At 38.9% G+C, this 12599-nt stretch overlaps 1 protein-coding gene across 2 annotated transcripts in view; it reads left to right on the top strand.

Annotated features, from left to right (window-relative positions):
* Window positions 1-12599, top strand: part of EFCAB3 (EF-hand calcium binding domain 3) — a 160773-nt gene that overhangs the window by 76468 nt on the left and 71706 nt on the right. For both annotated transcript variants that reach the window (XM_073005148.1, XM_073005149.1), the window contains 2 exons: window positions 7256-7309; window positions 9548-9652. In XM_073005148.1, coding sequence (XP_072861249.1) covers window positions 7256-7309; window positions 9548-9652 — 159 coding nt within the window. The remainder of the gene's footprint in view (window positions 1-7255; window positions 7310-9547; window positions 9653-12599) is intronic.

The raw sequence follows: 12599 nt of genomic DNA, 5'->3' as shown, positions 1-12599 counted from the left end.
TTGAATTTGTAGATTGCTTTTGGCAATGTGGTCATTTTCACAATATTGAATATACCCATCCATGAGCATGGGATGTGTTTCCATTTGTTTGTGTTGTCTATGAGTTCTTTCAGCAGTGTTTTGTAGTTTTCCTTGTAGAGTTCTTTCACCTCCTTGGTTAGGTATATTCCTAAGCAGGTTTTTTTTGTTTTTTTTTTTTTTTCCAGCTATTGTAAAAGAGGTTGAGTTCTTGATTTGATTCTCACCTTGGTTGCTGTTGGTGTGTAGGAGAGTTACTGATTTATGTGCATTAATTTTGTATCCAGAAACTGCTGAATTATTTTATCAGTTCTAGGAGCTTTCTGGAGGAGTCTTCAGGGTTTTCTAGGTGGACAATCATGTCATCAGCAAACAGCAACAGTTTAACTTCCTCCTCATCAATTTGGATGCCCTTTATTTCTTTCTCTTGTCTGATTGCTCTGGCTAGGACTTCCAGTACTATGTTGAAGAGAAGTGGTGCAAGTGGGCATCCTTATCTTGTTTCAGTTATCAGAGGGAATGCTTTCAACTTTTCCCCATTTAGTATTATGTTGGCGGTGGGTCTGTCATAGATGGCTTTTATTGCATTGAGGTATGGCCCTTGTATGCCAATTTTGCTAAGAGTTTTAACCATAAAGGGATGCTGGATTTTGTCAAATGCTTTTTCTGCATCTATTGAGATGAGGATGTGATTTTTGTTTTTAATTCTGTTTATGTGGTGTACCACATTTACTGACTTGCATATTTTAAACCATTACTGCATCCCTGGTATGAAATTCACTTGATCATGGTGGATTATCTTTTTGATATGTTGTTGGATTCGGTTAGCTAGTATAGTATTTTATTAAATATTTTTGCATCAAGGATACTGGTCTGTAGTTTTCTTTTTTGGTTATGTCTTTTCCTGGTTTTTGTATTAGGGTGATACTGGCTTCATAGAATGATTTAGGGAGGAGTCCCCCTTTCTCTATATTTTGGAATTGTGTCAATAGGATTCGTACTAATTCTTCTTTGAATTTCTGATAGAATTCAACTGTGAATCCATCTGGTCCTGGACTCTGATTTTGTTGGCAATTTTTTATTATCATTTCAATCTTGCTGCTTGTTATTGGTCTGTTTAGAGTTTCTCTTTCTTTCTGGCTTAATCTAAGAGGGTTGTGTATTTCCCTCTAGATTTTCTAGTTTATTCATATAAAGGTGTTCATAATAGCCTTGAATGATCTTTTGTATTTCTGTAGTATCAGTTGTAATATCTCCTATTTTGCTTCTAATTGAGCTTATTTAGATCTTCTCTCTTCTTTTCTTGGTTAATCTTGCTAATGTCTATCAATTTTGTTTATCTTTTCAAAGAATCGACTTTTTGTTTCATAATTATTTTGTATTTTTTTGTATCGATTTCATTTAGTTCTGCTCTGATCTTGGTTATTTCTTTTCTTCTGCTGGGTTTGGGTTTGGTTTGTTCTTGTTTCTCTAGTTCCTTGAAGTGTGTCCTTAGATTATCTATTTGTGCTCCTTCAGACTTTTTGATGTAGGTATTTAAGGCTCTGAACTTTCCTGTTAGCACTGCCTTTTCTGTATCCTATTACATCACTATTATCATTTAATTCAAAGAATTTTTTAATTTCCATCTTGATTTCATTGTTAGCCCAATAATCATTCAGGAACAAGTTATTTAATTTCCATGTATTTGCATCAAACCCCTTTGAGAGTTTATTTCCAATTTTATTCCACTGTGGTGTGAGAGAGTACTTGGCTATTATTTCAATTTTCTTAAATTTGTTGAGACTTGTTTTATGGCCTATCATATGTTCAACTTGGAGAATGTTCCATATGCTGATGAATAGAATATATATTCTGCAGTTGTTGGGTAGAAAGTTCTGTAAATATCTGTTAAGTCCATTTGTTCTAGGATATAGTTTAAACCCATTGTTTCTTTGTTGACTTTCTGTCTTGATGACCTGTCTAGTGCTGTCAGTGGAGTACTGAAGTCCCCCATTATTACTGTGTTGCTGTCTGTCTCATTTCTTAGGTCTGTTAGTAATTGTTTTATAAATTTGGGAACTCCAGTGTTAGGTGCATATATATTTAGGATTGTAATATTTTCCTGGACAAGTCCTTTTATCACTATATAATGCCCTTCTTTGTCTTTTTTAACTGCTGTTGCTTTAAAGTTTGTTTAGTCTGATACAAGCATAGCTACTCCTGCTCTGTTTGGGTGTCCATTTGCATGGAATATCTTTTTCCACCCCTTACCATAAGTTTATGTGAGTCCTTATGTGTTAAGTGAGTCTCCTGAAGGCAGCAGATACTTAGTTGATGAATTCTTATCCATTCTGCCATTCTGTATATTTTAAGTGGAGCATTTAGGTCATTTACATTCAACATTAGTATTGAGATGTAAGATACTATGCTGTTCATCATGCTGTTTGTTGCCTGAATACCGTGTGTGGTTTTGTTTGTTTGTTTGTTTGTTTTTATTGTGTCATTGTTTTATAGGTCCTGTGAGATTTATGCTTTAAGGAGGGTCTATTTTGATGTATATTTTGGTGTATTTTAAGGATTTGTTTCAAGATTTAGAGCTCCTTTTAACAGTTCTTGTAGTGCTGGCTTGGTAGTGGTGAATTCTCAAACCATTTGTTTGTCTGAAAAAGACTGCATCTTTATGTTATTTATGGAGCTTAGTTTCACCGGATACAAAATTCTTAGCTGATAGTTGTTTACTTTAAGGAGGCTAAAAATAGGCCCCTGATTCCTTCTAGCTCGTAGGTTTCTGCCGAGAAATCTGCTGTTAATCTGATAGGTTTTCCTTTATAGATCACCTGGTGCTTTTGCCTCTTGGCTCTTAAGATTCTTTCCTTCATCCTAACTTTGGATAACCTGATAACTGTGTGCCTAGGTGATGACCTTTTTGCAATAAATTTCCCAGGTGTTCTTTGAGCTTCTTGTATTTGAATGTCTGGATCTCTAGCAAGTTCAGGGAAGTTTTCCTCAATTATTCCCTCAAATATGTTTTCCACACTTTTAGATCTCAGTGGCAACAGGGCTGAGATCTTGCCCCAGGTTATAAGCCTCCCCACTGAGAAAGCCAGCAGGGGTCTCAGACCTCACCCTTCCCCACCTGCCCACACCATCAGCTGTGGTTTCTGCACTCCTGTCTGTACTTCCCATTTGCTCCCCTCTGGATTCTGCTCAGGAAAATTCATGCTCAGTTGAAATTACTACAAAGTTCAACTAGGAGCTTCCTTCACCCTGTGGCCCCTCCCCAGTTCCACTGGCTGCCTTCCCCAAGAAGGCCAGGAATGGCTTCCTTGGGCTCAAACTGGGGACCAGAAGTGCCTACAGGGCTCTTCCTGCAGCTTCTTCTATTTTTATATTTTGTTTGGCTCCCTAAATCCGTTTCGGTTCTAGGTAAGGTTAAATCTTTCTCTGTGATCTGGATTTTCAGGTTCCCCAGAGGGGACGTGTGTTCAGAGGCAGACTTTTCCCCCTCTCACACTTTAGGAACTCACAGTTTCTCAGCTTAGACCAATCCAAAAAAAAAACAAAACAAAACAAAAAACAAAACAAAACAAAAAAAACAGCATAACTGTGATAGTATTGGGGCTCAGTTGAAAAGACTCTGAAGAGAAGGAGGGAAGGAGTCTATTCTTTCTTCAACTGAGCTTGATAGCTAACATTAGTAAGGATGCAGACCACCAAGAATCTTGATTGGCATGAAGGGCTGGCTTCAAGTTTATAACAGCATGGAACACCATAAACTAGAAAGGTTATCTTTTACTAAGGCAAGACTTCATTATTCAAGGATCAAGGTCCTGATTTTTGAATACATTTTTTTCTTTTATTGATTCATTCCACAAATATTTATTGAATGCCAGTAATGTGTCAGCATTGTGATGATACTGCTGTATTTACTTGGCAAATGTTTATACTATATCTGGGTAATGTATTTACTAGAAACTAAGAATCGTTAGGGGTACAAGGGCAGCAGAGATATGGTGTCTGCCCTCAGAGGAGCTTATAGTCTTGGGAAAATACAAGAGAACTAGGAAACATAGGGTATCAGGATCTTCTAGGCTAAATGATAAATATGCACTGAAGTTGGATGAGGAAACAACAAGCAAACTTGAGTATTGTCTGTTATTGCATGTACTCTCTAACCTAGGGGTTCTCAAACTTTTTGGTCTCAAAAATTCTTTATGTGGCTGGGCACAGTGACTCATGTCTGTAATCCTCCCACTTTGGGAGGCCGAGGTGGGAGGATTTATTGAGCCTGGGAGTTTCAGACCAGCCTGGGCAACATAGAGAGACACTATTGTTAAAACTCAATCAATCAATCTATCAATAAATTTTTAAGACCTCATGCTGTTCATATGGGTATGTATTAATATTATATTAGAAACAAAAACACATTTAATAATACTTACATAATAATTCATTTTAAAATAACAACATGGTTTCAGGGATCTGGCAGGGCCTTTGTCTCCTTGCACCCACAAACTGTGCTTAGCTCCACTCTTCACTGCTCCATGCCCTCCACTCAGGGAGGCCCAGGTGACTGCCACAGCCCCTGTCCTCTGCGACCTTCAGGAATTGGAAGATGCCATAGGCAGAATGCCAGGATACTCAGAAGTAGGAGATGGGCTAATGGGGACTGAGAACCATTAACCTAAAATAATAAAAAAGTCAGAATCAATTCCTCCTCCAAGATAGATCACTAGATGCAGCCTTAATTTTTTGGAATAGTTTCAGTAGGAATTATACCAGCTCTTCTTTGTACATCTGGTAGAATTCAGCTGTGAATTTGTCTGGTCCTGGGCTTTTTTTGGTTGGTAGGCTATTTACTGATTCAGTTTCAGAGCTCAATATTTGTCTGTTCAGGGAATCAGTTTCTTCCTGGTTCAGTTTTGGGAGGCATATGTGTCCGGGAATTTATCCATCTCTTAATAGGTTTTCTAGTTTGTTTGCACAGACATGTTTGTAGTTTCCGATACTTATTTTTGTTTCTGTGGGGTCAGTGGTAACACCCCCTTTGTCATTTCTTATTGTGTTTATTTGGATCCTCTTTCTCTTCTTTATTAGTCTAGCTAGTGGCCTTTTTAATTTTTTCAAAAAACCAACTCCTGGCTTCATTGATCTTTTGAATGGTTTTCAGAGTCTCAATTTCCTTCAGTACAGCTCTGATTTTGGTTATTTCTTGTCTTCTGCTAGGTTTGGGGTTGATTTACTACTCTTGCTTCTCTAATTCTTTCAGTTGTGATGTTAGGTTGTTAATTTAAGATCATCCTAACTTTTTGATGTGGGTGTTTAGTGCTATGAATTTCCCTCTTAACACTGCCTTAGCTGTATTCTAGAGATTCTGGTATGTTGTATCTTTGTTCTCATTAGTTTCAAAGAACTTATTGATTTCTGCCTCAATTTCATTATTTACGCAAAAGTCATTCAGGAGCATTGTTTAATTTCCGTGCAATTGCATGGTTTGAATGATTTTCTTATTTCTGGCCTCCTTTTTATTGCACTGTGGTCTGAAAGTGTGTTTGGTATTTTGGTTCTTTTTTATTTCCTGAAAATTGTTTTATGTCCAATTATGTGGTCAATTTTAGAGTATGTGCCATGTGGCAATGAGAAGAATGTATATTCTGTTGTTTTGGGGTAGAGAGTTCTGTAGAGGTCTGTAAGATCAATTTGGTCCAATGTTGAGTTCAGGTCCTGAATATCTTTGGTAATTTTCTGCCTCAGTGATCAAATACTGTCAGTGGAGTGTTGAAGTCTCCCACTGTTATTGTATGGGAATCTAAGTCTCTTCGTAGGTCTCTAAGAATTTGCTTTATGAATCTGAACAGTCCTGTGTTAGGTACATATATATTTAGAATAGTTATGTCTTCTTGTTGAATTGAACCCTTTACCATTATGTAATGTTCTTCTTTGTCTTTTTAAATCTTTGTTGATTTAAAGTCCATTTTGTCTGAAATTAGGATTGCAACCCCTGCTTTTTCCTGATTTCCATTTGCTTGGTAGATTTTTCTCCATCCCTTTATTTTGAGCCTATGGGTGTCATTACATGTGAGATGGGTCTCTTGAATACAGCATACCATTGGATCTTGCTTTTTTTAATTCATCTTGCCACTCTGTGCCTTTTAAGTGGGTCATTTACCCCATTTACATTCAAGATTATTACTGATATGTGTGGATTTGATACTGTCATTGTGTTGTTAGCTGGTTGTTATGCTGATTTGTTTAAAAAACTATATTTATTAATATCACCATCATTCTTATTAAAATAATATTTAAGTATTGGGAAACTATCAAGTCATAGTACAGATAATAAGGTTTCCAAAATTCAAATTGCTCTTCAAAAGCTTGAACTCAACCATTAAAACATCTGTTGTTAGGTTTTTTTCTTAAAATGATGGAATTACTTTGTTCATTTTTCAAGAAGGTGTCTGGCAGATATCCAACTCTGAAAAACTATACTTTATCCATTAGTCATTTTTCTCCAGTGAAAATGGTATCCCATGAAAGAGCAACTAGTTTTCTTGCAACTCAAACAATCATATAAGTTCTTTTCCTCAAGAAATCATAGTTCAGATTGCAGCCAAAGTGTTTCATGCACTGAAGGGTTAATATCTAATAAAAATTAATAACTTTTGCTGCTTTGCCAAGGACATCTTACTACAAGTATGTACAGTGAAGGACGCAGTGACTGCTAGTACACTTAGTTGTCACTGCCTTCATTCATGCAAATATGCAGCAGTTTTGTCCAACATTGCTTTTGCACCATCAGTACAAATGTCAACACAGTGAAAATGGCAAAGGGTATTGGGTGAATATAGAGGTCCATGACCCACACATTGAGAACACTTGCTCTAACACATCTCAGCCTTGCACTTAATGCAAGAGAACTAGATCTGAAAGGGGGAGGACTGACCTGTATGTAGGGTGGTGCTAACTTCAAACAAACAAAACTTCACTCATCATAATGCACTGAATATTTTTAACAGCTAACAGTTTGTAAAATAAAAGCAAGCATTCAATTAAGTTGAATGAATATATACTTAAAGCTTGAATCTTTTTTCTTCTAGTATGTGCTCCTTTGGATTGAAAAAATAATAAAAATTCTAGAATAATGCATTAAAAATTACTGTAATTCTGTCCACTAAATTTCAATTTAAGAATTTTATATAATTTTTTAAGTCTCAGTAGCTTCAACTCTGAATCTAAATTCTGAGTTTTCTTACAGAAAATGAAAAGGTTGACCTGGATGTCTTGATGGATGCAGCAAAAGCTTTTACAGGTGAGTGGGAATTTATATAAGACATAATAAAATTGAGATCTTAATGCTTTGTAGATAACTACCTTTTAAAGCAGTATTTTACCCCCTCCAGAAATAATTGATAAATTCATTCTGCTCTTTCACCATTTATTGATAATTTTGACTTGTTGACAACATTTTGGAATATTAAAAATTTAGGAAAAGTGTGGGTACTCTCGAAAAGAGGTATTAACTTGTCTAATGTGTAGGCCAATAATGTGTTCATTTCACTAGTGTTTAAAGAACCAGAATATTGGTGAACACAGTGAATCTCAGTGTGAAGTTTTCACAGAAGGAAATGTGATCACTATGAACAATTAGTTCCATAATTCAGGCCATGAAGCAGAAACAGAAGTATTACTTGCAGGTAGAATTACATAGATTCTATATACCATCTGTCTTAGTCCATTCATGCTGCTATAACAAAATATCACAAACTGGGTAATTCAAAAACAATAGAAATTTCTTTCTCAAAGTTCTAGGGGCTGAAAAGTCCAAGATCAAGGCACATTTGATGTCCGGTGAGGGTTGCTCTATGCTTCAAGATGGTGCCTTAAACATTGTGCCCTCACATGGGGAAGGGCAGACAGGCAAAAGAAAAGGGGGCTGATTGTTGTATGAGACCTCTGTTATATGGGCCTTAGTCCAATTCACAAGCGAGGAACCCATATAACCTAACCACCCCTAAAGGCCCTACCTGTTAATACTGTTGCATTGGGGGTTAAGTTTCAACATGAATTTTGGAAGGGACACAAACATTCAAGCCATAGCGCATCATAAGTCACTGAGCAGTTATGCCACCCCCCTGTTACTCCATGCTATCCTAGCTCGTACCCAGAACAGAAGTGTCATCTGTTTATTTGGATTAAAGAATGCTTTCAGGTACTGAACCTCAAAATAACTCTATGTAAGTGAAGTCAACTCATTTATTTATACCTCATTGTGCAATTAGAAATAGTGCTATACTGGATTATATATTTTTTTTTAATTTATTTATTATTATTAAACTTCAAGTTGTAGGGTACATGTGCACAACGTGCAGGTTTGCTACATATGTATACTTGTGCCATGTTGGTGTGCTACACCCATCAACTCGTCATTTACATCAGGTATAACTCCCAATGCAATCCCTCCCCCCTCCCCCCTCCCCATGATAGGCCCCGGTGTGTGATGTTCCCCTTCCCGAGTCCAAGTGATCTCATTGTTCAGTTCCCACCTACGAGTGAGAACATGCGGTGTTTGGTTTTCTGTTCTTGTGATAGTTTGCTAAGAATGATGGTTTCCAGCTACATCCATGTCCCTACAAAGGACACAAACTCATCCTTTTTTATGGCTGCATAGTATTCCATGGTGTGTATGTGCCACATTTTCTTAATCCAATCTGTCACTGATGGACATTTGGGTTGATTCCAAGTCTTTGCTATTGTGAATAGTGCTGCAATAAACATACGTGTGCATGTGTCCTTATAGCAGCATAATTTATAATCCTTTGGGTATATACCCAGTAATGGGATGGCTGGGTCATATGGTACATCTAGTTCTAGATCCTTGAGGAATCGCCATACTGTTTTCCATAATGGTTGAACTAGTTTACAATCCCACCAACAGTGTAAAAGTGTTCCTATTTCTCCACATCCTCTCCAGCACCTGTTGTTTCCTGACTTTTGAATGATCGCCATTCTAACTGGTGTGAGATGGTATCTCATTGTGGTTTTGATTTGCATTTCTCTGATGGCCAGTGATGATGAGCATTTTTTCATGTGTCTGTTGGCTGTATGAATGTCTTCTTTTGAGAAATGTCTGTTCATATCCTTTGCCCACTTTTGGATGGGGTTGTTTGTTTTTTTCTTGTAAATTTGTTGGAGTTCTTTGTAGGTTCTGGATATTAGCCCTTTGTCAGATGAGTAGATTGCAAAAATTTTCTCCCATTCTGTAGGTTGCCTGCTCACTCTGATGGTAGTTTCTTTTGCTGTGCAGAAGCTCTTTAGTTTGATGAGATCCCATTTGTCAATTTTGGCTTTTGCTGCCGTTGCTTTTGGTGTTTTAGACATGAAGTCTTTGCCCATGCCTATGTCCTGAATGGTACTACCTAGGTTTTCCTCTAGGATTTTTATGGTATTAGGTCTAACATTTAAGTCTCTACTGGATTATATTTTTTATAACTTGGAATAATTAAATCTCTTAATATTGTCTTCTGAAACAATTCCCATCTATTCAAAGGAGAAAAGGTTGAAGCTGATAACCTTAAAAATGTGCTGAGAAACATGGGGATCGAGCTAACAGAAAAAGAACACTCGATGCTGTTAAAAACTCTGCCAGTCTGTGGTGAGTATTTAGCATACCATCATGGCATGGAGCTGTGGTATCGTAGGCTCCTGGACAAGAACTGTGAGAAACCTGCTGTGTTAGTCAGGGTTCTCTAGAGGGACAGAACTAGTAGGGGAGAGAGAGAGACAGAGAGGAATTTATTAAGGAGTATTAACTCACACAATCACAAGGACCCACAATAGGCCGTCTGCAAGCTGAGGAGCAAGGAGAGCCAGTCCAAGTCCCCAAACTGAAGAACTTGAAGTCCAATGTACAAGGGCAGGAAGCATCCAGCATGGGAGAAAGATGTAGGCTGGGAGGCTAGGCCAGTCTTGTCTTTTCACATTTTTCTGCCTGTTTTATATTCTAGCCACACTGGCAGCTGATTCGCTTGTGCCCACCCAGATTAAGGGTGGGTCTGCCTTTCCCAGCCCACTGACTCAAATGTTAATCTGCTTTGTCAGTACCCTCACAGACACACCCAGGATTAATACTTTGCATCCTTCGATCCAATCAAGTAGTTGACACTCGGTATTAACCATTACACCCCCTAAGGAATGAAATTCTGGCATAAGAAACCCAGTTCTTGGCCAGGCGTGTTGGCTTACACCCACAATCCCAACACTTTGGGAGGCCAAGGTGAGCAGATCAGCTGAGGTCAGAAATTTGAGACCAGCCTGGCCAACATGGTGAAACCCTGTCTTTACTAAAAATACAAAAAAATAAACTGGGCATGGTGACAGTTGCCTGTAGTCCCCTACTCGGGAGGCTGAGGCATGAGAATCACTTGAACTCGGGAGGCAGAGGTTGCAATGAGCCAAGATACTGGGCAATACAGTGAGATGCCGTCTCAAAAAAAAAAAGAAAGAAAGAAACCCTATTCTTGTGACTTGTGTTTTAATTTGGAAATCAGAAAGTTCTCTCTTTTGCATTCAGCCAGTAGACCTCTGCTAAATATTTTAATAGCTACACAGCTAAATTTTTCTGTAGCCCCCTGATGCATCCAACATTCTCAGTCCCTCCCCTGTTAGCACTCCTACCTCCCCACAATCCATCAATTAAAACAGAAAAACACCTGAGAGCAGGGGCCTCCAGGACTGTGTGCTTGTACTGTCAGTATCCAACCTGGTCAGCAGCACAAACAGCCCCTCAAAAGTTCCACCTCCAGGGCACTTGCGCGGAACTACCCATAAAGACCTCAGAGGTCAGCCTGTGCTTCAGAACTGTGCCTCCTGCCCAGTCCTAGAGACCCTGTGTAGATATCCTTTCCTTCCATCGCTCTTTTCCCCAATTTTCCCCAGGCAAGAGTAAAGCCAAACATTGCCAAGGGGGATAGTGCCCTTGAGGCAGAAGTAGCACCCTGGGCAGCAAATGCTCAGTACCCATTTGAATTCATCTCCATATTCTTTTTTTTTTTTCTGACGGAATCTCACTCTGTCACCCAGGCTGGATATATAACTTGGAATAATTAAATCTCCAGCACAGGCTGGAGTGTAGTGGCACAATCTCGACTCACTGCAACCTCCATCTCCCGGGTTCAAGCGATTCTCCTGCCTCAGCCTCCCGAGTAATGGATTACAGGCACCCGCCACCATGCATGGCTAATTTTTGTATTTTTAGTAAAGATGGGGTTTCACCATGTTGGCCAGGCTGGTCTTGAACTCCCAACCTCAAGTGACCCGCCCGCCTTGGCCTCCCAAAGTGCTGGGATTACAGGCGTGAGCCACCATGCCTGGCCCACCCCATATATTCTTAAAGCTGTGGTTACTCATTTTGTCTAGCATTTCCTTCAGATTGTTCTCTCAAAGGGTCAGTTATGAGAATTGCAGCCTTCTTAGGAGTTTGGTTCTGAGAGAGCAGGAAGGAGAATGCAGATGGACTGTATCGGAGACTACTGCAGACACATGCCAGGCATTGAGGGGTTTTTCAGTACTACATATTCTCCTGCCATAGGATGGAGCCTGAGGTGGGGTGGTGCATAAGCCCTCTGTTCTCTATTCTAATTGAATTTCACCTCTGTTTATGGAAAGAGTTTGTTCAGAAAACAACAGTTCTTAATTTTTTATTAAATATTGTTTTTATTACTGTTCAAGTTGATAACTATTTTTCATATCATCCCTTTAGGATCCTCCATTAGGGATAAAGATAGGAACACTTCATGGGCCTAGAGCATAGTCAGGGAAAGGAGAGAAAGGCAAAGTGCAAGAAAGAAGAACAGGAAGGAAGGAAGGAAGGAAGGAAGGAAGGAAGGAAGGAAGGAAGGAAGGAAGGAAGGAAGGAAGGAAGGAAGGAAGGAAGGAAGGGAGGGAGGGAGGGAGGGAGGGAGGGAGGGAGGGAGGGAGGGAGGGAGGGAGGGAGGGAAAGAAAGAAAGAAAGAAAGAAAGAAAGAAAGAAAGAAAGAAAGAAAGAAAGAGAAAAGAAAGAAAGAAAGAAAGAAAAAGAAAGAAAGAAAGAAAGAAAGAAAGAAAGAAAGAAAGAAAGAAAGAAAGAAAGAAAGAAAGAAAGAAAGAAAGAAAAGAAAGGAAGAAAGAAAGAAAGGAAAGAAAGAAAGAAAGAAAGAAAGAAAGAAAGAAAGAAAGAAAGAAAGAAAGAAAGAAAGAAAGAAGAAGAAAGAAAGAAAAGAAAAGAAAAGAAAGAAAAGAAAGAAAGAAAGCAGCACCACCAGCTGGCCGCAGTGGCTCACGCCTGTAATCCCAACACTTTGGGAGGCCAAGGCGGGTGGATCACTTGAGGCCAGAAGTTCGAGACCAACCTGGCCAACATGGTGAAACCCTGTCTCTACTAAAAATACAAAAATTAGCCAGGCATGGTGGTGCACACCTGTAATCCCAGCTGCTCGGGAGGCTGAGGCAGGAGAATCACTTGAATTGGGAGATGGAGGTTACCGTGAGCCAAGATAGCACCATCATACTCCAGCCTGGGTGACAGAGCAAGACTCTGTCTCAAAAAAAAAAAAAAAAAAGCA

This window comes from Chlorocebus sabaeus, chromosome 16 (genome assembly GCF_047675955.1).
Source record: "Chlorocebus sabaeus isolate Y175 chromosome 16, mChlSab1.0.hap1, whole genome shotgun sequence".
Lineage (NCBI taxonomy): Eukaryota > Metazoa > Chordata > Mammalia > Primates > Cercopithecidae > Chlorocebus > Chlorocebus sabaeus.
The sequence above is the reverse complement of the archived record's forward strand: the minus strand, read 5'-3'. Positions and strand labels throughout refer to the sequence as shown.